This window comes from Festucalex cinctus, chromosome 5 (assembly GCF_051991245.1).
Source record: "Festucalex cinctus isolate MCC-2025b chromosome 5, RoL_Fcin_1.0, whole genome shotgun sequence".
NCBI lineage: Eukaryota > Metazoa > Chordata > Actinopteri > Syngnathiformes > Syngnathidae > Festucalex > Festucalex cinctus.
The window spans coordinates 24,959,597-24,985,287 of NC_135415.1; the positions used below are offsets into that span (position 1 = coordinate 24,959,597).

General features: G+C 39.8%; 3 protein-coding genes and 1 long non-coding RNA gene across 9 annotated transcripts in view; 3 read left to right on the forward strand and 1 right to left on the reverse strand.

Annotated features, from left to right (window-relative positions):
- nipbla (NIPBL cohesin loading factor a) overlaps positions 1-8,753 on the forward strand; it is a 30,478-nt gene extending 21,725 nt beyond the window's left edge. For all 5 annotated transcript variants that reach the window (XM_077521506.1, XM_077521507.1, XM_077521508.1 and 2 more), the window contains 16 exons: positions 24-176; positions 256-364; positions 644-774; positions 858-998; positions 1,470-1,563; positions 1,652-1,806; positions 2,210-2,300; positions 2,689-2,862; positions 2,943-3,133; positions 3,222-3,329; positions 3,787-3,987; positions 4,069-4,215; positions 4,678-5,030; positions 5,115-5,289; positions 6,121-6,318; positions 7,473-8,753. In XM_077521506.1, coding sequence (XP_077377632.1) covers positions 24-176; positions 256-364; positions 644-774; positions 858-998; positions 1,470-1,563; positions 1,652-1,806; positions 2,210-2,300; positions 2,689-2,862; positions 2,943-3,133; positions 3,222-3,329; positions 3,787-3,987; positions 4,069-4,215; positions 4,678-5,030; positions 5,115-5,289; positions 6,121-6,318; positions 7,473-7,835 — 2,784 coding nt within the window. In that variant the 3' untranslated portion in view covers positions 7,836-8,753. The remainder of the gene's footprint in view (positions 1-23; positions 177-255; positions 365-643; positions 775-857; positions 999-1,469; positions 1,564-1,651; positions 1,807-2,209; positions 2,301-2,688; positions 2,863-2,942; positions 3,134-3,221; positions 3,330-3,786; positions 3,988-4,068; positions 4,216-4,677; positions 5,031-5,114; positions 5,290-6,120; positions 6,319-7,472) is intronic.
- A 2,452-nt stretch (positions 8,754-11,205) lies between these two features.
- LOC144019708 (kinetochore protein NDC80 homolog) lies at positions 11,206-19,892 on the forward strand. The gene is made up of 17 exons (XM_077522940.1): positions 11,206-11,337; positions 12,508-12,603; positions 13,218-13,301; positions 13,631-13,757; positions 14,365-14,531; positions 14,668-14,770; positions 14,864-14,953; positions 15,685-15,778; positions 15,935-16,035; positions 16,144-16,288; positions 16,757-16,962; positions 17,103-17,249; positions 17,610-17,699; positions 18,474-18,566; positions 18,650-18,780; positions 19,449-19,551; positions 19,659-19,892. The coding sequence occupies exons 1-17, from the start codon at positions 11,330-11,332 to the stop codon at positions 19,794-19,796; spliced, it is 1,923 nt and encodes a 640-aa protein (XP_077379066.1). The 5' UTR covers positions 11,206-11,329; the 3' UTR covers positions 19,797-19,892.
- A 972-nt stretch (positions 19,893-20,864) lies between these two features.
- On the reverse strand, positions 20,865-21,540 carry LOC144018410 (uncharacterized). The gene is made up of 3 exons (XR_013283432.1): positions 21,430-21,540; positions 21,109-21,187; positions 20,865-21,002 (listed from the first exon to the last, which is right to left on the reverse strand). It is a non-coding gene; the product is annotated as an uncharacterized LOC144018410 (long non-coding RNA).
- A 2,581-nt stretch (positions 21,541-24,121) lies between these two features.
- The window catches only part of egflam (EGF-like, fibronectin type III and laminin G domains), a 41,249-nt gene continuing 39,679 nt past the window's right edge, over positions 24,122-25,691 (forward strand). Inside the window, exon 1 of one of the 2 annotated variants that reach the window (XM_077522329.1) lies at positions 24,122-25,479. The gene's annotated coding sequence lies outside the window, so the exon portion shown is untranslated. The remainder of the gene's footprint in view (positions 25,480-25,691) is intronic. The other variant, XM_077522330.1, reaches the window with a different exon arrangement.

A 25,691-nucleotide genomic window follows, 5' to 3' on the forward strand; every position in this document is an offset into this window, starting at 1 on the left:
TTTTTTTTGTCTTCTTTTCATAGAAATTAGTGAATGAGACATTTCAGAAGTTATGGTTCACACCAACTCCAGCCCACGATAAGGAGACCATGACCAGAAAGATCCTCAACATCACTGATGTCGTCGCAGCCTGTCGAGACACCGGCTATGACTGGTTTGAGCAGCTTCTTTCCAATGTAAGTTTTGCGGCAAGAGCCTTGCATGTTGCAAAGCCAATTTGTTAAGCACAATGCCACTTTTTCCTTTTGGGGTTAGCTTCTCAAATCCGAGGAGGATGCGGCGTATAAACCTGCCAAAAAGGCCTGCGTTCAGCTGGTGGACAATCTGGTGGAGCATATCTTAAAATACGAAGAGTCTCTCGCAGGTAAGTAAGCTAGTTAGGCTGTACGATGATTTATCGTATTTATTTGTTTAGCGTTTATTTATCCAGGTCAGGATGAGAACAGTTTCTTATTTGCACTGGCGGTCTGACCATGATGGTCCCTCAAGGGGGGTGACTTTCAAAACAAAATTCACATTGTGATCAATTCAACGCTTTTAGTCAGTGTGCTGTCATTTATGTATTTCACCATTTAAGACAGTGTCCAGGTGTTTTAATATTAATGTTATATTAATATTAATGTCTTTTCTCTTTCTCATGCAGAGAACAAGGGTGTGAACTCTACCCGCTTAGTGGCCTGCATCACTACCTTGTACCTTTTCAGTAAGATCAGGGCCCAACTCATGGTTAAACACGCCATGACCATGCAGCCTTACTTAACCACCAAGTGTAACGTAAGTGCCCTCTTAATATGTTCTCTGCGTATTAGCTTACTTTATTCGCCGTGAAAACCAATTGCTCTTGTTTCTTTCCGCAGACTGCCAACGACTTCATGGTCATTTGCAACGTGGCGAAGATGTTGGAGCTGGTCGTGCCTCTGATGGAGCACCCCAGCGAGACATTCCTTGCCACCATAGAGGAGGACCTCATGAAGCTCATCATTAAATATGGCATGACGGTAAGGAGACGCTACATTAATGCTCGAAATCTTTTAGCGAACCCCACCACATAGTTTATGCGTATATTAAAAAGAATGTTACATTTAAAAAAAAAAAAAAGTAAATATTGTGAAAAGTTCAATATTTTTTTCTCTCTTTTGAGAAAGTGCAGCTGTTTTTGTACCAATTAAGTGTAATTGGATAATTGTTGTGTGGCACATTCATCTTGACATAATCAACATGCATTACTGCAATTGGACAGTAGAGTCCAAATTTCTACCATCCATCCATCCATTTTCTTGACCTCTTATTCCTCACAAGGGTCGCGGGGGGTGCTGGAGCCTATCTCAGCTGGCTTTTGACAGTAGGCGGGGTACACCCCGGACTAGTTGCCAGCAAATCGCAGGGCACAAAGAGATGAACAACCATCCACACTCACAAGCCAAATTTCTACCGTTTAGGCAAATTCACTATGTTCCACTTTTCTATAGGTGGTCCAGCACTGTGTCAGCTGCCTGGGTGCTGTTGTCAACAAAGTGACACACAATTACAAATTTGTCTGGGCCTGCTTCAACAAATTCTATGGTGAGACACGCAATTCTCTGTGTCTAATACTTCGACTTTACTGCACTTGTTAGCTCACCATTACTGCTTTTTTCCCTTTTACCTCCAGGTGCACTTAACAAGCTGAAAAGCCAGCATCAAGAAGATCCAAACAGCACAACATTAATTGTAAACAAGCCTTTAATACTGCGATCGCTGTTCACTGTGGGTGCCCTGGGTCGACACTTTGATTTTGACCTGGAGGAGTTCAAAGGCCCTGCCAAGGTAGCATACTGATTTTTAAGCGGTGCTCAAGTATCTTAATAATTTGTCTATGGTATGGTTTTGTCAAAATAACCGAAAGATTTAAAATTGTATCACATAGCCCAGTATACCCATTTTCATTCTCACCTTACACCTGAATGAGGCGGTGTAATGTGGAGGCAGGATATTTAAGATGCGCCACTGAAAGCCTTTTGTAATCCTTTTAATCTGTTATGTTAACACCTTTGATGTGTTAATACACTTGCTGCTTCAACATAATGGTTCAGAATGGCTCCTAGAGGTGTAATGGTCACATGTCTAAATACAGTACATTTGTCCTGTCATTGTTTCACCATCTTGATACATGGGACATGGCAACATTGTAAAAACATGTTTGTTTGTTTGTTTTTTGTGGGGGGTGCAGATCATTATCAAAGAGAAGGTTCTGGAGCTTCTTCTATACTTCACCAAGCATGAGGACGAGGAAGTCAAGACCAAAGCTATCATTGGCTTAGGTAAGTGGAAAAACCTGTAAATATTAGCTTGTGCGTGTGTTCCTCCGTTTTCAATAATACTGACATGCCAACGTGAACAGGAAGCAGGCATACATACTCATGTGCCATTCCTGTTTTTCATTTGATTTTTTTAGATTCATAGCTTACATAGGTATATGTAAATTCACTTCACACAATGTTAAAAGTTTTGTAATTTTATTTTTAATCATTTTATTGGATGTAAATTAGATTTACAATTTCTCAGGAAATTTAATTTTTCCATACAAAAAAAAAAATCTGATTTTTTTTTTTTTTTTTTTTTCATTCCATTACGGACTTTCATATGATATTCAGGTTCAAGGAGCTTTGAATCTGTCCTGACAAAATGTTGTTTCCCCACATCGTTCAGGCTTCCTCGTGATCATGCATCCCAGCCAAATGTTTGTGCCCGAAGTGAAGTCCTTGTACAACGGTATTCTGGCTGACAGTGCCTCATCCATCAACCTCAAAATCCACATCCTGAAAAACCTCCAAACGTACCTACAGGAGGAGGACACAAGGATGCAGGAAGCTGACCGAGAATGTATGTTCCGCGGCCCGATGAAAAACATCCGCTGCATCTGTGTTTGATTGTCTCATGTGGGTGAAAAAATGTCTTTGCAGGGAAAAAGCTTTCCAAACAGGAGGATCTGAAGGAGATGGGGGACATCTCTTCGGGGATGAGCAGCTCCATCATGCAACTTTACCTGAAGCAGGTTTTGGAGGCCTTCTTCCACACGCAGTCCAGTGTACGGCACTTTGCGCTCAACGTCATCGCACTCACTCTGAATCAGGGCCTCATCCATCCGGTGCAGGTAATCTGCTTATTAAGTTTTGTCTGCTTGTCACATAAATATTGTAAGACTGAGGTGAAGAAGACTTTTAATCCAATTTGTGTGTCAGTGCGTGCCGTATTTGATTGCCATGGGAACTGATCCGGAACCCAGCATGAGGAACAAAGCCGATCAGCAACTGGTGGAAATCGACAAGAAGTACACGGGATTCATCCATGTGAGTTGGCATTCCAGTCATTCGTATGTATATTTTTTTTTATTTTTTTTTTTATTTTTTTTATATAAAGTGGAAATTTAAATAAATTATCTCACTGAGCAACAAATGCATGCAAATGTAAGTTTGTTAAAAGTTTCAAAAGATCTTCGCAGACAGTGAAAAATTGACTGAATATGTTGGAAATGTCTTTGCGACAAGTAAAAACTGTCTGTGAAAACTTACAAACCCTAAATTCGCTACGTTCACAAGCATTCACACTCAGTGAGATACCAGCTTTATCGGCCTTCAGATTTGTAAAAAGGCCAATGCTGATATTTGTCAAAAATACCAAATATCGGCACCGATAATCGGCCCAGCCGATAGTCGGTCTATCACTAATCTTAAAGATTACATTTCCGATGGCCCCATTTGTAACTGATTGATTACTTTTCATTTCTCCTGCCTGTATCCTGTACAGATGAAGGCCGTGGCTGGGATGAAGATGTCATTCAACTTGCAGCAGTCCATCGAGATTTCTCGGAAGACCATCGTACGAGGTTTCAGGCAGGACGAAACCAACTCAGCTCTCTGCTCCCATCTTTTCTCCATGATCCGCACCAACCGACAACACCGGAGGGCCTTCCTCATCTCGCTGCTGAACCTCTTCGACGACAGCGCGGTGAGTCATGGCAACCTGTAAATTTAAACCTCAGCAGCGTGAGCTTTTTTAACGCCATCTTATCTGCTTTTCACTGCGCAGAGGACAGAGGTGAACATGTTGCTGTTCATAGCAGACAACCTAGCCTACTTTCCATACCAAAGCCAGGAGGAACCTCTTTTTATCATGCACCACATAGACATCTGCTTGTCTGTTTCTGGCAGCAATCTTCTTCAGACCTTTACGGAGGTAAGACTGCTTCCATGATGAAGCTTCTCCCGATTATTTGGGATGCATTTTTCTGTAAATAGCCAGACGAAATTGTTTTGTAGACCTCCAAATTCATGCTGCTGCGTGTGACCATCATGAGTTACATCGTCAATGATGGAAACCAGCACAATCTCCTTGTAACAAAAGATACCATTGGTTATATATTGAAAGCGGAGCTAAAATCTAGTAGTGGTGGCTAAAATTCAGTTGTGGTGGCCCACCACAGATCAATGTATATGCTGGGAACACTGCGGTTGTAATATCTTGTCCTTTATCCTATGGGGAACATTGTTTTGAAATTAAAACAACTTTAAAATCAAACAGTATCACTAAAACTGAAACACATCTGTATTTTATGTTGGTCCTCACATGTGTTTCAAACATGACAACTGATAAGGATGAAAAGTCACATTGTGGCTGTGTGTTCATTCCTCTCTACAGCTTCTGTTAAAAGAGCCAAGACGGAAAGATAAGGTGAAGGAGTGGAAGAGCACATCAGACGGTGAGGATGACGAGGAAAGAATGAACTGCAACTCCCCTGGGAGCATCGAGGGGCAAAACAGCGAAGATGACGACGTGGTACGGCGGCCCAAAAAGCCCAGAAAACCTGTAGACGACTCAGATAACTCCGAGTCAGACCTCGACGATTTGAACGTGGATGATACAGACAGGGTCATGAGGCGCCTCCCAGACAATCCTGCTAGCCTCTTGGATTTTGCTAACTCTGTTCAAGGCATTTTATTGCTGCTGGTGCTCAAACAGCATCTGAAGAACCAGTATGGGTTCTCAGACGGGTATGTAATTTTAAGACTTCTGCCGGTTCTTATGTAACAAAAGCGCTGTTTGTAACCCTCTCTGTGATTTTGCTCTTACCACAGCAAAATTCAAAAGTACTCGCCAACGGAGTCAGCAAAGGTGTACGACAAGGCGGTGAACCGGAAAGTCAACGTTTACTTCCACCCGCGACAAACCCTCGACTTCATCTCCAACAACATGGCACGTGCCACGCTGACAGAAGATGTCAAGAGGCGAATCGTCAAACAGTACCTCGATGTAAGTGATGATGGGAGTAATATATATTAACTTAAAATTTTTACTCTATAGAAACTCCAGAGTGGGAAAATCCAGGTCCAGAAAGTAAAAACCCTGCCACAGTTTGGCTTTAGCCCCTGATGCTAGCTAGTGAGCTAGCTAGCAGATAAACGAGCACCATGGGAGCTAGCTAGGGGGCACCTGGTGCCAAAGCCAAACTGTGGCAGGGTTTTTACTTTTTGTACCTGTATTTGCCACCTCTGGAAATAAAAGGGAGTTTTAAACCAGTAAACATTACAATACCAGTTAAGAATTATATAGCTGTGGGAGAAAAAAAAGCTGTTTTTGTTGTCATTGCTGTATTAGTCCATACAAGTCAACCTTCAGTTGTACTAGGCATATAAAATGAACAATAATCTGAAGAAACAAGAGTTGTCTTTTAATTTTTCCAATGGCTGCATATGCTTTAAATCAAACCATCCTGCAGTGTGCTATGAATAAATAGTTCTCTCAGCCCTTTGTTTGCAGGAAATTGTTGAATATTGTGGTCCACTCTGTTGCTACATATTGATACGGTTGTTACATGGACACCAAACACTTCACACTAAAGTACCAAATTATTTTAAAATTATATTTACACTTGAACCACTTCACAAGGCTTTTTTTATTCTTATTTATGTGAAGCACATCAATTTACCATGTAAATGAAAAGCTATACAAATAAAATGGCATGCCTAAAAAAAAAAAAAGACATTTACATTAAAACGAGATTTGTTTCCCAGTTTCCATTCAAATAAGATAATTGCTACAACGTTGACTAGAAAAGGCTTTTGATATTTTCCCTGGATGTAGTTCAAGGTCCTGATGGAACATCTCGACCCGGACGAGGAGGATGAGGAGGGAGAAGCGTCGGCAAGCGCCAACATCCGAAACAAAGCCATAAACGCCCTGCTGGGAAGCTCGGGACCCTTGTCGGGGCCCAGTCCACGCAATCAGGCAGGACCAGAGACGGATGATGACTACAGCGACAGTGATGAGCGGACTCCGGGGGTGAGACGGATGGAGAAACAATTAATTAGTGTCTGGCGGATTACTCGTTTGTCCAAAACCACTACATGAAAAAAATAAAAAATAATAATAATATTAATAATAATAATAACTCTTGACTTTCCAAACACCACATAGTTGTTGGTATTTATCTTGATAAATGGCTTTAATACTTCACAAATGCAAATGTGGTTATCTCATTTCCCCAAACTTCATTTCTGAGGTCTAAAGCCTGGTTTACGCTTCTGCGTTTGCTCTTGCATTTATTGACCGGCGTACATCACGTGACGTACGCCGGTCAATTAACGAGAAATACGCCGCAGCTCGTGGCCGGGTGCTGCGTATGTCTCCAATTCTTGTACGCCGTAGATGGCGGGTCGCAACATCTCTCGGGATTGGCCCGTTTGATGGCGTACTCAACTTTTTTTTTTTTTCTTTCTTTTTTTCTTCCCCCCCCGGATAGTTTTTGTGAAGACAACAGTAAGTGCACGCAAAGTATAACGAGGCCTTAATGCTGCTTTCCAAAAAATTAGGAAGTTGGATTTATCCCAGATTGTATCAGTTGTGACCTTAAAATGTTTTCCTGGTGAAAATAAACAACAAAGATGGCTGATTGTGATATATTTTAGTGTATATACTCTTAAGTAAAGGAATATCGTGTAAGCATTTCACTGAATAACTTCATGCAGGGACATATCGACACGCAGTCCATACAAATTGCATTGTTTTGCATGAAGTTGTGTTGAATAGTTAAATTAATGTATGTAATTAATGTAAATTAATGTATTAATCAATTTTGTTTTTCAAAATTTTCCATTTTCAAGAAACGTCAGATTGAAGCAACACAGTGAACTCGAGAGCTATTTTTGCTCTGACTTTGTGATTTAGTATCTGTGGGATTGTTTCAGATGTTTAATGTCAGTAGTTTGTGAAATTTTTATTAGTCTGATTGAATAATTACTCATTTTAAGTGTGGGACTTGCATTTCACTAAGTAAAATGTATTGGCATGCAAGTAAATATGAATTTTTATTGACCAACTTTAAAGGAAAAAATGGATAACTTGATGCAACAAATAAATTATTGCAGGATGCCAGTTTGTCTTTCTCACAATGATAATATTTGCTTAATTGTGTCATCATCCCCCCCCATATATAGTCTTCTCGGCGGTCGAGACGAATGGGCGACCCGTCGGACCCGGGCCGAATGAGCGAGACGGTAGAAGTGATGGACGTGATCGCCCTGTGCTGCCCCAAGTACAAGGACCGGCCGCAAATCGCCCGCGTGGTGCACAAGACTCCCAGCGGCTACACCATCCATTGGATGGCCGGCTCCTACTCGGGGCCATGGGCCGAGGCCAAAAAACGCGACGGACGCAAACTGGTGCCTTGGGTGGACACTATCAAGGAGTCGGACGTTATTTACAAGAAGATTTCCTTGACCAGCAACCACAAACTTAGCAACAAAGTAGTACAGACTTTACGCTCGCTGTATGCAGCACGGGAAGGAGGAGCGAGCTAATGGCTCCTGTGCTTTTTTTTTTGTGTTGTTGTTGTTTTTGGTTTTTTGTTTCTCAAATTCCTCCTCCTGCCCACTCCCCTGCCACCTCCATCAACACGGCCAAACTTCACTGGATTCTCACACTTTCTCTTCCTCATTTTTGTAAGAAAAACACAAGACACTACATACTTTTACATGAGTTATTCTTTCAAGAAAGACTTTATTATTGTTATTATTATTATTATTATTATTATATGAAAGGAACTGCTCATGTTTGTGTGTATGTGTACACGTACAGAGAGGATATAGGATCCAGAAGGCATATTGAAAGGAAATATTGGGCTCCGAAGGCTTCTACCAGAAGAGACCTGGAGGGGGGGAAATGTTTGCTCAACATTGTCGTGGGAGCTCCTTTGCTGTTGTGCAGCCAATTCTAGTCGCTCGTTTCTACTCCCACTTGTATCATAGTTTAACACAAAAATTAAACAATGTTTATATCTCTGAAGACAAAACTGTAAAAAAAACAAAAAAAACAAAAAAAAAAGGAATAAAACCTTAAGTGAATGTTGAAATTAGTCTTTTTGATGTTCTTATTAAAATGTTTTTTTGGAGTTTATTATAATACTAGCACCTAATGGTTTTTCCTTCAAGCTTTTAGATATTTTGAAAGAAAAAGAAACAAAAAAAAAGGAGAGAAATAATTTTTATTTTTGTTCACTTTTATTTGTCCATGCTGTACAATGGCAGAGTCCTCTGGATATAATTTATTCTATTTCGAACTACGCATGCAGTATATATGTGGCCTATTGCAGAAGGATATTTTGTAAATGTAGATTTTTGTTGTCTTAGGTCACCTTAGTAATAAGAGGAAAAGGGGATTCATAACCTTTTTTTTTTTTTTTTGGTGGAACAAATAATGCAATAAATTTTCTACTTCTCTTTGTCATTTGTCTTCTCAGTGTCAAAACAAAAAAATGTCCACCCCTTTCACTGACTGCGTGTTGAGTGTGAGTGCTGAACCACAATTAAGTTCTAATTTTCATTGTTTATTATTCATTATTTAGAAAAATGTTTTATTGCAGTGCTTTTATTTATTTTTTGGTTACTATTATTTATTAACCGAGGTCATTTGCGTTTGTGGAATTTTGAATGGTTATGGGTCGTTAAAGCGCCACGCTTCCGTCATCTGCCCGTCAATAAGAATTCTCATGCTAGCTCCATTTTCGTTGTAGATACAAAACCGGCTCCTCAATTTTTTAGACCTTATTGCTGGTTTAACCCTGGAGAACCCAAGAACCCTTTTCTTCTTTGGAAAATTATGAATTATACATTAAATGACTGCTATAAGTTCACTGAACACCAAAATATATGTTTTTTCAATTTTAACTCTTTATTCCCTAATTTAGGATTAGGGCGAAATTTGACCCTTTGGGATTTAGGGGTATCATTTCGAAAAATCAGAATAACAAAAACTGTCAGTAAACCATTTAGAATTTAAGAAAATAATCAATAAAACACACAGCTACATTGAACAATATTTTTATTTTTTTTTTATTTGTTGCATTTTGGACATGCGGTTTTTCCTCACAGTTCCTGTGTATAGATTCCTTTTGCCAATAATTTCTCAATGAGGGGCATGGAAGTGAAGAAATTGTCAGCAAAAATCAGGAAATTTACTTTCCTGCAAGCGATTTGCATAACTTCACTACAATGTCTCCACCAACTCCCAACTGACTCTTTTTTTTTTTTTTTTTTTTTTTTGGGGGCCCTTTTTGTCGATTGCCACCACCTTTTCCTTGATACAGTATATGGCAAAGTCGTCCAGGAGGCCAGTGACACAACAGCGCGCCCACACTTTGAATCCCCAGGGTTGTGGCTTTCCTTTGATATATTGCCTTATGCCCCCAAATTTACCTTTGTACGGCACCATCATCTCATCAATGGGTTGTTTTTGTCGAGGAGCAATTGTCAAACATTGTCTCCAAAAAGAATCCAAAAATGGTCTCAGTTTCCAAAGTCGATCCATTTTTACTTCTTCATTGGCCATTTCATTGTCTACAAAGTGGATGACAGAGAGTAGCTGGTTGAATCGGTTGCGACTCATTATGTCTGCCACAGGCCCATAACGAATTTCACTTTCCCAGTACTGACGTACTCCAGACATTTGAACTAATCCCATCCTGAGGTACATTCCAAGAACTTATTCTATCTCCTTTACTGAAGTGTTTACACATTTCCCATGTTTTTGAACACTGTGCTGACTGGTATATTCTACAATATTTTCCAACATATCAAGGGAAACAAAGCGGCGAAAGTAAACCAGTGGCGTGTCTGTTGTGGCATCCTGGTATGACTCAACTTGTTGTCCTTGAAAACTCACATTAGGTAACTCAAAGACTTTCTTTCACCATCTGTAAGTTTTTGTGGCACAATTAAGAGTCTAACTGTGGGCTTGCAGTCTCTGTAAATTGCAAATCTTCATCACTGGACAAGTCATTGGGCGAGTCATTGTCTTGGGCAGAAGAATGACCACCCTCACTTTCATGCGGTTGAAACGATTCATCAGAATCACTATCGCTGTCCACTTCTGCGCCAAAGTCACTATCATCAGCTTCAAGTTGTTCCAATACTTCTCTTACAGTGTACTTTCTCTGTTGCTTTCTCTGTCCTAAAGAGCAACTTGCCATCCTCCCTGAAAAGATATAGGTTTTCGGACTAATAATAATCCCTGTACCTTTAAGTTAGTACAATATATTACACAAATGAATTAATTTCAAGTCTTTAGCCAAATACAAGAGTGTCACCATTCTCTGTGACAAAGTCACCAGAACCAATGTGGCTGACATTTTTTACCCCATATACCCAAAGTGTCATTTTTGACCCATTGTTTTTTGACCTAGCTCAGAGTTGCTAATTTATCAATATATATATATATATATATATATATATATATATATATATATATATATATATATATATATATAACATACTCCTAGACATTATGTAACATGATATGAAATAGATAAACAAAAAAAAACAATTTTATCATCTGATGGTTTGCTGAGAAGATGGTTTTGTTTGGATTGATTTCCAGCTCAACAAAACTGCAATGTTGCCAGCCATCTTGTCACCACCACTCTGGCTCGTGTAAGTGCAATATTCATCCACTAGATGGCCCCATGCAGGGGTCAGAAGTGGCACTCTGGACTTTTGAAGTTAAATTTGAAAAAAAAGTTCTTTGATAATTGAGTAGCAGAATTCATAGGGGCCAAATTTGACCCCGTGGGTTCTCCAGGGTTAAATTAACAATAAAAGAAAAAAACGCGAATAATTTGCATTGCACTGCATTTTTTTTACGTCCCTAATTAGGACCATCACTATTTAAGACCCAGTCGACTAGCCGTAGAGCACTGACGTCACTGCGCTGCCATTTTTCAATGTTTGGCGGTTTTTATGTTTTCCTTTATCCGCCTCCCGTTTGCAGTGTTTCGTTCACTTGGTAAAGGAGAAGCGAAATGGAGCGGTATGTATCATGCTTAACTTTAATTCCTACTTTAATACATTGTACTACCCATTTGAGTGACGGCTAATATTTTTTTGTTTGTTTTTGTGTCTTAACCGTCTTCGATAATGCTAATCCAAGAGAAGTCGCAACTAATGGCTTACTTGTACGTGATAGCTTTGGTTGTAATTAAGATAGTGTTAACTGATAGGCAGCGGTGACAAAAGTACTGTAACTCCTTAGTGGGACAGATACTGTTGTCAAGAAAAAGGAAAGAAAAAAAAAAAAGACGCATCGAGATTCCGAAGTGAACGACCTTTAGTATGGCTCGAGCTAGTACATGTTGGTTTGCGCAAATTTTGCGCCCGTATTTCTCGCGCGATTCACTGCAAAATAGCACAAAAATGGCGAGTTGACACTCACGGCAAAATATCCACGAATTCGTACGCAGTGGTTATCTTGCCGTGTTCAGCAGCTCTTCCGTTAGCGTGATTTTGCCGTGAACGGCTCTGATTGGCCAAATCAGGATGAGGCCCTCCCCCCCCTTGATTTCAAATAGTTTAGCGGACACTGTGACGTCATCATCCGGCGGTTGAAAAAATGTAAACTGTATCTTGAGAAGACGTCAAATGGAGTAAAGCATGGTTCAAACTTGTGCCCCCTTAAATTCTATGTTGCGAATAAGTGTAAATTCACTTAAAAATTTAGCTCCCGGCTGTTTTACTGGGAGTTGACTGATTTTGCAAGGCCCACAGAATATTGTGTTCTGTTGCTATAAAAACTTACCATAAGAGTAGAGTCTCTACTTTTATAAGGGAAAAAAAAGGTGTTTCTCTTTTGCAGCAATTAGCATTAGAATATTGCTAAGTTTCATCATTATTCACAAATCTATTTAGAACTGGAGAGATCAGCTTGTTTTCACACATGGCCCTGCTTGATCTCGTATACTCTGCTAAAACCTGCTGGCCGTTTTTGTAATTGCTACCATTTCTTCACTCGTTCTCTACAGTTCAGAGGCTGCATCAAAGCCTTCTGTATGCTCTAGTATAAAAAAAAAACATATAAATACATCTTTGGGACACCTGAAACATTAAAAAAAAAAAAAAAAAAAAAACATATACATTTTTGGCGCAAATGAATTCTACATATTCAACATGTTCTTTTATTTGTATTTGTGACTTTTGGAAACAGAGGAAGAAAGAGCAGAGTCGCAGGCAGGCAGTCTGAGCGGCCCATGCGGGTGCAAGACTCCAGCAGGATGAGCACCGTGTACACAACTCCCCGCAGGTTGGTTCTTTTTCTTTTTGTCTTAAAAAATGCATACTTGTAAGGCTTCACAAATTGGCCTTAAAATGGTCTGAATATTTTTAATTTTTTTCCCCACCAGCATTATGTATCAACTTCCACAAAAACAATTACAAAAAAATAATGTGAAAACGTGTGCTCTCTTCAAAACATAAGTATAAACATGATCCATAATAACTTAACATTTTTAATGGTTGAAATTTTACCATGATAAAAATTAAACTCGTCATTAAACTGCAGCACCTCTGACATCTTTAGTGTTTGAGTCTCAACCTCTGTTATCATCTTCTACTATGGTTTGTGTCTTTATCTGGTTTTGAAAGATGGGAGAAATGACTTTATCCTCTATTTGACTGCCATGGACTATTTGAAACAGTAATACAAAATTTTATCATGATTTACCATTAAACCGTATAAACCCTAGTTTTATTGTTTTGTCCCCCCCACATTTAAATTGTTGGTCTCCGCTACCATCAATATTATTGATGGTCTACAATGATTTTGTTTGTCATGTTTTGTTGCGAGTTAATTTGGGGAACTTAGTGTTCATAAAACAAATGTAAATCACAATTCAACAGCTTTGTTTTTATTGACAGTGAAACACCTTCAATGAGAAAGCTCAGCACATCCAAACCACTGTCGCAGGCATCTGAGCGGCAGACAAGCTTCTTTGGTCGAGGGTATGTGAACAATGGAAATGCTATAAACCGCAGGTGTCTGGCCTGCCACATTACATTATGTGGCCCGCGAAGGGATTTATGGTGTGCATGTCGTCTACTTCATATGTTTCTTGCTGAAACATCAATTAGCAAATTGTCTTCACTTTTAATAACGATGCATTGCAAAAAAAAAAAACAACAAATAATAACAGTATCCCTTTTAAAATAGAGTAATATTTGAACGCATTTTTATTTTTTTTTAACTGGCTTCTGATTTCAGAATTTGTTATACATCAATTTGTGTATTGTGTAGTACATATTGTATATGTTTTTGTTGTTGTTGAGCGCAGTGCCAGTGGAGCCAGCATGCCACGTAGCAGCTCCGTTTATGGCTTTGGAGGAGCCGAGAAAATCAAAGATCCACGGCCGCTGCATGACAAAGCTTACGTTCAGCAGTGCATCAGACAACTGCATGAGGTATGTTTGGGTGAGACGAGGTGTCGCCTGTATGCACCACATACACGGATTTGCTTCCCAATTGTAGGCAGGCATATCTTTCCCAGTATTTTAATCAACTTCCTAATTGTACAACCTTCAGAATGATCAAAATACACATTTTTCTGCCTCCATGAATGAGAATAAAATTCATGTCCTAATGAGGACATATGTGTGCTCGATAGTTTGCAGTTGCACATGCGTGACAAAATGTCACAGAAAGATTGAAGGCTCCTGGGAAATGTTTTGTAACCACCATCTTCTAGTTTAGTGGAACTCCAAACGTGATGAATGTTTGACCGCCACAAATTCTGGAGCTCATGTAGCAACCAATCAATCAGGGGGAAATGTTTTCCATAATCAGTTTAAGGAGAGCAATGATCCAATCAGAGCAAAATGTATTTACATATGGAATATTAATGAGAAATCCAGCCATCTCACCTGCCAGGCATGTTTGACCAACTAGACAAGCTTGAACAAGGGCATCCTGTGCGTTTCCAACTTAAACTATCTTCCAAACCTGATAAAAGATTATTAAAAAAAAAAAAGTGTGGCATGGTATCTTTAATCTGTTTGCTTTTTAATTTAGTTCCTGACCGAGCGTGGCTACAACGTGGCACCGAAGAGCCTCCAGTCACCGTCCACCAAGGAGTTTGTCAAGATCTTTGAGTTCATCTATTGTCAAATGGACCCCACTTTTGAAATGCCAAACTCCAAAGTGGAGGAGGAGGTTCCAGCTCTCCTCAAGTCACTCAGGTTACTAAAGTATCCTATTTGCCTTTGCCTAAGCTGTTCCTCTCTGTGATTTTGTTTTATGAATTTCATGGTAGTACATGGCCAAAACTTTGCTAAATGTATCCTCTCTTTCGCTGTCTCTCTGTTTATGATGCAGATATCCGTTTGTTCTGTCCAAGTGCTCCATGTATTCCGTGGGTGCTCCCCACACGTGGCCTCAGGCATTGGGTGCCCTTATGTGGTTAATTGACAATGTCAAGGTGAACGGCATCCTTATTGCATTAAAAAAAAAATATTGCTTGGGTACTGTAATTGGAATTTGAGATGACATTTCTGCTCTGTTGTGTCACTAGATCCACGCAAACCTGAGCCAGCAGGATCTGCTCTTCAGGGACTTCTGTGAAGACAGCGACAGCATTGAGGACAGTGTAGAGTACAACAAGGTACTTTGTTTTACATTGACTAGACAGTTCATCCAACCAGCCGTTTTTGATAGCGCACGTCTTCATTAGGGTTGTGATTTGGGGGGCAAAGCTGTGTGCACCCCTCACTGGTTGCCAGCCAATCCCTGTTTGTGATTCTGATATCCTGCAAGGAAATTCAAGCAGAAACACGGGTTAAGTGGATGCAAGAATTGCACACCAGCAAATGGCATGCTGTCAAATAGTTATGTTAAAATGACCTGTTTAGATATTCTTAATTTAAATAGTTTGAGTTTGATGACTTGGCAGCAGGAACGCTGGAATTTTCGCAATTATTCAACCACAATAGTCCTTCCCTCGTTGCTTCTCCGAGACCAATGTCCATTTCGTCCATTTTCCGTGGCACAAGTCTTTTTTTTTTTTTTTTTTTTTGGTTTCCCTGACCTTAATCTGTGCGGTAATAGCTCCATATCATATTGTGCCCATGATTTTTGAGCAATTCATCTAGTGTCTGAGATCCCGGATTGAGAAATTTCTTTGTGATGGCCTTTTTACATGCTGCCAACATTATCTTAAGCAGGTACATATATTCCCTGTGTCAGACATGTTGACCATGACTTGGTCATGCTGTTCCCTGGACTCTACAAGAGCTGTATATGTACAAACTAAGCCATGGATCCCATGGATGGAGGTGCTAACATCTACATGTGCAGTTGTACTTATTTCATCCAAAAATGTTGTTCCGTCTGCAGCTTTTCATGGACTACACAGCAACCACATACAAAAAGTTCATGCAGGGCGAGGACACCTATGAAGCTGATGACGAGGCCTTCATCTCTGAATTGAGTAAGCTCTATTTCAAGCAGTTGGATTATATGCATCTTTGAGAAAAATGATGTAATAACGTTGTCTTTTTACTGATTGTTGGTGTGTCTTCTGTTTGTGTGTTTTGTGTGGTGGGATGTTGTCTGTGCATTTGCTTGTTTGTGTGTGCTTTCACAGAGAAGATGTACAATTATGATGAAGGGGCTGTGGTTGCCATGGAGCAGAAGCACAAGATGCTTTTAGAAGAGGTTGAACGACTGGAGAAAGAAAACCATAAGGTCCTTATTGCACAGAAATAAAACGTTTTGTGACTGCGTGTATGATCGGGAGCAATGGTGACAGTAAGCTCATTTGCCATTGACCAGCAAACACCTCTTACCTGACAGGACCGTCTCAAAGTCAAGAGAACGGAGCATATGAGGCTGCAGTCGGACCTCCAGAAGCTGCGTGACTATCACGTCAATCTGGATGCCTTCCAAGCGCAACGAGAGAAAGAATGCTTGGAGCTGGACGATGAGCTCAACCACGCTGGTAAACAAGCAGTATTAGTTTCAGTCAAACATTTCTTTTTCCAAAGAGTTCTTAAAATAAAAAAATAACACTGTTAGACATTCAACATAAGTTTTCCATGAAAAACTGTCAGAAAAAAAAAAAAATTGAAAATAAAATTCATAAATAAATGTGTGTGGGTGCCAAACCTTTAGAATGCTGGGTTTGACTTTCTATTTACAGGTATACAAAAACATTTTTTAAATAATAATAAATGCCACAGCCGATATGTAGCTGTGGAACGTACAGTGCATGCTACAATCGCTGCTGCCATGATCAGGCTTCCACAGATCACGTCAACTTCGTCAAGTTTACACCAGCTTTCTAAAGACATTGTTTGCATCACTCAATAAGTGCAGCTATTAGCGCTGGTGTTAGTGAATTTGACGTTTATCAATGAGTGAATAAATGACCATTTAATTGACCTCTTCATTTTGTTCTTTTCTGCAGGCAGCACTCAGGAGTCTCTGAAACTCGAGCAGGCCGAGCTGCTAAAGGTCCTGCAAAACCAAAAGTACACACCTGCCGACGTACAGAGGATCAACCAGGAGAAGCGGGAGCTTCAGCAGGCCATCGCCAGTCATAGCAAGTCTCTGGAGCAAGCTGAGCAGCACAAGTGGAACGAACAGATTGCGCTGGCCAAAGCCAAAGAAAAGGTATTCCCATTAATGATGATGGCCATTGGGTATTAAGGTTCCTAACTGTTGCCATCTCTGTTTATTTTAGACGATAGCTAGGCAGGTTGCTTTATTTGTCAGAGGTATGACATCACTGTCTTTTCCCATAAACATTCCAGGCTGAGATGAAGCTGAACGAGTACCACAAGTTGGCCCGCCAGCTGAAGCTGATACCGGCGTCTGCGGAGAACGCCGGTGGCCATGACTTTGAACTCAGGCCTTTTGAATGCGGACCTGGGAACGTCCACCTCAAGTCACAGACACAGGTACTCAATGGATTTGCTCCCATGTGATACTTTGGCCTATTTTACTTTTGCTCTAGTCTGAACCACAAAATCAGGATTGAGAGCAGAAGCGTCAATGTGCGCCTTTAGGTTGTTTTAGCAAGCCTCTGCAATTTCCGTGTTGAGAGAAGATTTGCTTCCTGGTTCATTAAGTCAAGTTTATTTCTATAGCCCTTAAGTTCTTGTTCTTGTTCTTGAAATCTGTCATGAAATGTTATTCAAATGAGGGGGCGGTCCTAAGCGTGTCCTGGTGTTTTTATTTACAATGGCTTCCTATTATAATGACGATTCTGTTTCATTCCTTATTCTGTGCTCTGAACCACTTTATGTGTCGCATTGTAGAATCTTTTGAGAAAGCTGATCAACGATGTAGAAGAGGAGCGTAGTCGACTGTCCAACAGCAAGTTCAGCCTCGAGGAGTCTTGTGAACAGGTGACGAAAACTGTATCATGCTTTTTGTCGGGGTACACTTGTGATCTCCCCTCGAACCGGTCACATGATTTTCAGCCGATTCTGTATCGGTATGTTGATTGTACAGTAGGGGTGTTAAAAAAAAAATCGATTCGGCGATACTACATCGCGCGATTCTCGAATCGAATCAATAATCGGCAGAATCGATTTTTATTTTTATTTTTTTTATTTTTTTATTTTTTTTTTTATTTTTTTTTTAGGATTCACACCTTGAGCATGGAAGAATGTTATATGAACGGCACATTAAGCCTTAATATTTTTATTTTAATGCTGTTCAAACATGAAACAGATTACAACCTCTATAAGACTGAAATTTCAGTTAAATAATACATTTTCATATAAATCTTACACTCTACAAGCTTACTGATTAGTATTTTCTAAATATGAATGAAAAAAAATCGCAACAATCGACTTATAAATTCGTATCGGGATTAATCGGTATCGAATCGTGGCATTCGTATCGGGATTAATCGGTATCGAATCGTGATACGAATCGAATCGTCAGGTACTAGGCAATTCACACCCCTATTGTACAGTATGTGTAGCTCATCAGGAATTAAAGTCATGTAATTCATAAAGGAGGAATCAAGGCAACTTGATTGTTGAAGACATCAGCTAAACTTTATTTAACAAATGTTAACACAGAAATGTTCTTTTATCATTGAAACTGCAACTACTACAATACATGTTTTGAGGGTGAAAATTGAGGTGATAACTGCTTCGTTCTTACTTTAGTTGAACTCCAACATCCTCGAAAAGGAAAACGACCTGAAAAAGTTGAGGGAACAAATCCGCAAGGTGGATGAGCGCTGGGAGACCAGCCGGAAGGTATGAATTACACCTGCCACCTGGAGCCGAGATGGCAGTAATACCGTAAAGGCCTCTGATCCATTTGCTGCGTGCATGTGCAGGAGGCGGAGCGAGAGGAAAATGAGTGGGCAAAGGAGGTGGAAATGGTGGAGGGCAATCGCAATCTTCTGGAGGAGAAGGTCAACTGCGGTTACGAGGAAGCTGTGCAGCAGCGGAATGCACTGCAGCAACAGTGAGTAGCTCGTACGCTGGAAAATGCCGATACTAATCTTTCTGAAGGTGGAATTTTTAAGCGCTCTTGTTGGATTGTGCAAGGTGTACCAATAATTTTTGGTTACTAACGTTTTAATATTATCTATCAGCATGTGTATTGTTGAATTCAGGAGTTCTCAAAAAAAAAAAAAATTATAATCCTAACGGCAAATAAAGGTTACTAAATGTCATAGGAATTGACAATTGCTTAATTTTGAGGACAAAATTAAAAATGTTCTGGAAAAATGATTTTTTTTTAACAGTAAGCAAGTTAATGTTATGAGAGGAGAGTTGTAGTTTTTAGAGGGATACTTGAGTCATTCAGCCACTTTCAGCAGTGAAAAGTTAATATTTTGTCCAGAATTAATTTGATAACCTCATTAATTTTCATGTACAATTAAAACGTTTAAAAACGTTGTTTTTTTTTTCCACTTGCTGTCGACTGAAGATGACATCACCTGTGCTAAGGAAGTAGGTAATGACCAGTCGTGGCTCAGTTGATTGACCAAACAGAAAACTATGCGTCTTAATTTTACACATAATGTGTGGGGAGACACTCCACAGACCCAACTACTGTATTTGTATACAATATATGAAAAAGTCAATTTTCCATAATCTCCCCTTTAACTGAACATTTGTGTCATTGAGGTACCACCTGGTGCTGCTGGAGACCAATGAGAAGCGACGAATGGTCGCCAGCAACCTCACGAGCGTGTTCACCAGAGCAGCAGACCACCTCTCCGCTACAGAGGTAATCGGGTTCCTCTCGCATTCTTGTCCACGCTTGATCCTTTCCGCACACAGAGGAAGCGGCCATGAGAGTCTGAAGTGCCGTCTTGTGTTGCTGCTGTGCCACAGAATTGCCTGCAGGACCTCATCAGCCACGGGCAGCACTGCCACGCCAAGGAGCTTGAGGAGAATGAGAAGGCCGTGAAGGACCTTCAGAAGATGTTGGCAGATTACAAGTTGAGGGTGCAAAAAGCGGAAGAAGAGTAAGAAGTTAATCTTAGAAGTTGGTGTTGTGTTCATGTTAGAAGTTGAGATGTTGTGTTGTTAATGTTGTTAATAAAGCATACTTGGAAAAAAAGTTAATGTGCCTCCTTAGTGTTACTCAAACTCAAAGCTCATGGCACTTAGATTTGTTGCAGTGAGCAGAATGCTCTTATTCATCAGAATGAACTAAAAGTAGAGAGTCAGAAGTTGTATAGAACTTGGAGTAAATTGATTCAAAACATTATTTCAGATTGTCAGTGCAAGAAATGCAGAAACGTCAACTGATTATGATTCGGTTATTACCGTAGTTGCCAGAAAATTGGCCTCCGGCCTTCCTGGGTGGAATTTGCATGTTCTCCCCGTGCCTGCGTGGGTCTTCTCCGGGTACTCCGGTCTCCTCCCACGTTCCAAAGACATGCATGGCAGGTTAATTAAGTGCACTCCGAATTGTCCCTAGGTGTATTTGTGAGTGTTGATGGTTGTTCGTCTCTGTGTGCCCTGCAATTGGCTGGCAACCAGTTCAACGTGTACCCCGCCCACTGCCCAAGGCCAGCTGGGATAGGCTCCATCACCCCTCGCGACCCTAGTGAGGAGTAAGGGGTCAATAAAATGGATGGATACTAAATCGTTATTTTGCCCTACAGTTGTTTGTAACAGCCTCACTGCACTCCCTCCAACTGCCTTTAGAGGGCAGCACACACCACTGTGAGGTGAATTCTTTTATTTTCATTTTACATAATGATTTGCTGATGTAGTCCTCTGGGTCACATATTTATTTATTTTTTTTGTGCACGACAAATCAAGAGGATATTTTTTTTTTCTTTATATATCCTTATTCAAATGGAAAATAACGACACTAATACTGGTAAAACATAATTGTCCCATTTAAAATGCCACTTTGGTTTGTAATAAAAATGAAGATAAAGGAAAATGTTTGTCATATGTCTGCCAATGTACATAAGTTTTGTAAGCACACATGAAAGCTTTTTCCAAAGCCATTGGGAGAATTTTGCCTCAACAGAATTCTGAGGGTGTGTTGGAGAGCATAGTGGTTAGAGGCAAGTCTGACTTACAGTTGTGAGGTTCTGGGTTGGAAACTCAGCTTCGGCCTTCCTTTGTGGCATTTGCACGTTCTTCCTGTGTGGATGTGGATTTTCTGCGGGTGCTCCATTTTCCTCCCACAAATCAAAAACACACGTTCTTTGAAGACTAAATTGTTAATAGGAGTGAAAGTGAAGATGACATTACTGTGTGATTTACAAGTCATTTAAATCTATTTCATACTTGCTGAGCTGTGTAGATATGAAATACTTACATTATATAGCCGACCGTCCATTTTGAGGCGTACGTATTTCTCCGGGGAAACGGAAGGTGGGCTGACCCTCAAACTTGACCTTGCGTCAACACAGGAAATGTGTGAAAGTCTTGTGTCGAGGACGGGAGGACCATTTAAAAAGTTTGTGAGAGAAACATTTTTGACACATGTAATGAGGGGACGGGCCCCCTTGGGGAGGGGGGAAAAAAGTGATGGATAACTTCCACTCTGTGCTTTGTCTGTATGTGTGTTGTGGGTGCACACAGGAAGTGGCAGAAAGGAGAAAGGCTGACGTGCGTGTGTTTTAAGAGCTATGCCGACCTTTACATGTTTACAGACAGGCAGGTGGCATCCATGTAAGATCCAATTGATTCTCTCAACATGCACCGTTGCATTCCAAGACATGCGCCATCAATTCTTAATGCACTGCGCTCAGGTAACCAATCACAGCTCACTTGTTTTCTAGGTTTGATGAGCCGTTGTGATGTCATTTTCAGTAGACAGCAATTTGCAAAATTTGTTTTTAAAGGTACTAATTGTGCATGAAAAATAATGAAAATATCAAATTTATTATAGGCAAAATATTCATGTTTGACTGCCAAAAATGACTAAATCAGCAAAGTATCCCTTTAAATTTCTGACATTGTTTGCATTTATCATTTTAGGAATAACAGCCATTTATTGTTGACAAACGAAGTGAACCTTATTGTCTTTCATTTGCTATTTGTTCACTGTTCTTTTTTTGCTCTACATTGCTGGGTTTAAATCAAGCAACTGACGTTGTCATTGAAGATTATTTTTTTTTGGCTTTCAAATAAGTGTTGAGCTGCTCTCTGTCTTTTGAAGAATATTTTCTTTCTCTGCTTTCAACAAGTCTTGAATTACTTTCTAACTCTGCCATGGAAAAATATTCCAGGAATTGAGTTTAAAAGCTCCTGCATTTGCCTTCAAAAATCTTGAATTGTTTTTGAAATCTGCCTTTGACGACTTTTTCATGGAGCCCCTCTACATCTGCAAAAGAAGGTCAAATTTAAGGAAGCAAGACCACCAAACAAGCAGCATTTGAAGTAAAGGCTCCAGTTTTATTTCATTGTCCAAACACTTTCAACTCTACAATAAATAGCATCTGATCTAAACCCAATTGAGTATGTTTTTTGTTTTTTTTTTCATCATCAAGAGGTTAAAGTGAAGGCAGCAAATCACAACCAAGCAGCTCCTGAAGTGAAAAGGCTGATGTTATATTCGCAATTATATCACGTTTTCTAAGTACTTTCCAACCACTGAAAATAGTCACCTTGCTCAAAATCATCCGATCTCAACCCAATTGAGTGTTTTTTGTTTTTTTGTTTTTTTTAATTGTTGTCAAAACTACACTTGTGAATGCAGGTGGGGCTTCACGTCACTGTTGGCATGTAAATACCTTGTGCAGATGCGGCAAAAACTCAAGCGGTTTCGCAGTGGTTTGCAAATGGCATTTGCATTTGCTTTTCTGCCACTGAGTCTCCACGTCGGCGTTGTGATGCAACTGCTAATCAGATGCAGATATGAGCTTTTTCGCTGCATGCAAACCCCAAAACACACACACCACACACACAGTGGTGCACTCATTGAAAACACAAGCACAAGAAATAATGACTATTCCCAACTCTTTAGGTTTTGAGTTCACATTCAGCAAGTATTTGTGGCTAAGAACCGCAGCACAGCAGCAAACAAAGAAACAACATCCGTTAGTAATTCATAAGGACTTGGGAAGACTAACGGAAATATACAAATCAATTTGAGTATTCATCTTTAATTAATGTAATCAATACGTTTTCACTATTATTTCAAAAATTAATGAAATGTTAAAAAAAAATCATGTAATAAAACCCTTAAGTTGTGTAAATAACATCACAAATTAAAAAATGTTGGCAGTTCTGTCATGTTTGCACAACTATACAGTATTAATAATTCAGTACAATAATTGCAAATGTCAAGGTAATAAAGTTTGAGTCCTTATTTTCAGTTTTCACAATATAATTTGTACTGTTATAGTTAAATACATTGAAAGGACATGGGCTCTTGACATTAATAAATTAATTTTGAAAATTTTATATTTTCACGAATGTAAAAATAAAATTGCGTAGGTTAAGGTATAAGAAATCCTGAAATGGAAATTGGTTATCTTTAGTTTCAAAAATTGTGATTTTTTTTTCATCCATATTGACTGATATTGTATTGTATTTATTTACTCATTTTATTTTTTGTTCCACAGTTTTTGATTTGACTTCTTTTTTTTTTCTTTTTTTTTCTTTTTTTTTCTTTTTTTTTTTTATTTGACTTCTTTGGGTCCAAGTATTGCCTTGATGACATCACAGCAGCCTCCTGTGTTGTGCTGCTTGCTTTTTTTGAACAGCAGACAGATGATTATGTATTTATATTTATTCTTTTGTATTTTCACAGCGTGGGAAATCTAGCCAGATGTAAAAAAAAATATGAAATAAAAACCGTGTGTGTGTGTCTTAATATGTTACAGATAGCCTCAGCATGCGGCAGAGTTTTTATTTTTCTATAAGACGATCCAATTTCCTTTACTATCCCCCCTGAGTAAAATGTTCCGATTCACAGCTGCATGCAAAAAACACAAGTAAAACCTTTGTCAAATGTAATCGACGGATGTACAATATAGTCTGAAAATAAGGCAATAAAACAAATAGTTGGCTGCTGAAGCGGTTCATCGGGGTCTCGTATTGACAGGCGCGTCCTTACAATGCCCACAAATATTTCCCGGAAAAGACGTCGCCTGTTCAGTTTAGGAATGGTTCATTCCAGCCTACGTTGGGCCCTGGAACAGAAATTCATTCTGATGTTTGTATGAATAAATTGAGTTGGTGTTGTGTTAGTGACGTTGTAAAAGGTTGAGGCGTGGCATGAAGGTCAATGACGTGCTAATCTGCGTGAGAAAGCGTTCACTTTCCGGCATATGGCATCACTTAGGGCCAAGCAAACATGTCCTGTTCTTGTGGAGCGCATCACAACACACACGATCATCGTCGCATGTATCAGGTTTCCGTCCGCGCCGTCTCCGCCCGGCCGAAGGTCACGAGGAGTCATCCGAAGGTGGCTGTCGACGAGGAAAGGTCGCGGCGAGGTTGCGAGTGTGTGATGTTTGAAATGTTTTTTAGCTATGCGAGTCATTCGATGTCTTGGTGGTGGGATCCATTTCAGCCTGTTTCACCCTCCAGGAGGTGAAACAGATGTCTGACAGTGACAGGGAACTGGCAGCTTGTAAAAACTTTGTACCCGAGGAGATATTTTTACAATCTTACACAATTTTCTCTTTTATTTGTTTGACTATTTCAGTGGTTAGCCGTCGTTTTCATTGGCTTGAAGAGTGCCAAACTGTGCACAGTCTGTGTCCACAACGTTAAGTATACCTAATATAATAAGATCCAATAGAATAAATTAAAACGCTCAGTTTTGATAGACATGCTATTCATTTAGCTACAGTCTGTTTATAAGTGTACTTGTAATTTGACTGTACTGGGACTGTTTTGAATGGTTTTTGAATGTTTTGGATCTGTATGAGTTGTTATTAAATGCATTCTGTTATAGCGCTTATCCACAGCTCCTCCCAGTTGACTTCGAGCCTGTCACAGTGAAAGTAAATAAGGAAGTCAAAATACATCAACAGCATCATCATTATCAAGCAATCATTAAAGGGATGCTTTACTTATTTAGCCATTTTTGGCAAACAATATTTTGCCTAGAATAAATTTGATATTTTCATTATTTTTCATGTACAATTAGTACCTTTAAAAACACATTTTGCAACTTGCTGTCGACTGAAAATGACATTACAAGGGCTCGCCTGTTTTCTAGGTTTGGTCATGTGACATTCACAAGCTGTTTTCTAGGTTTCGTCATGTGACTTTCACAAGCTGAGCTGTGATTGGTTACCTGAGCCCTTGTGATATCATTTTCAGTCGACAGCAAGTTGCAAAATGTGTTTTTAAAGGTACTAATTCCATCCATCCATTTCCTTGACCGCTTATTCCTCACAAGGGTCACGGGGAGTGCTGGAGCCTATCTCAGCTGGCTTTGTGCAGTAGGCGGGGGACACCCTGGACTGGTTGCCAGCCAATCGCAGGGCACACAGAGACGAACAACCATCCACACTCACACGCACACCTAGGGACAATTCGGAGCGCCCAATTAACCTGCCATGCATGTCTTTGGAATGTGGGAGGAGACCGGAGTACCCGGAGAAGACCCACGCGGGCACGGGGAGAACATGCAAACTCCACCCAGGAAGGTCCGAGCCAGGACTCGAACTGGAGACCTCAGAACTGGGAAGCGGACGTGCTAACCACTCGACTACCGTGCCATCAGGTACTAATTGTACGTGAAAAATAATGAAAGTATCAAATTAATTATAGACAAAATCTTAACTTTTTATTGCTATAATGGGCTAAATAAGTGAAGTATGCCTTTAACATAAAAATCACATCATTCAAAATCAAATATCATTACTTTGGAAATTCTCATGAGAGAATGTAACTTTTTTTCGTGTTAAATTTTAACTTAAATTTTCCAATATTCTG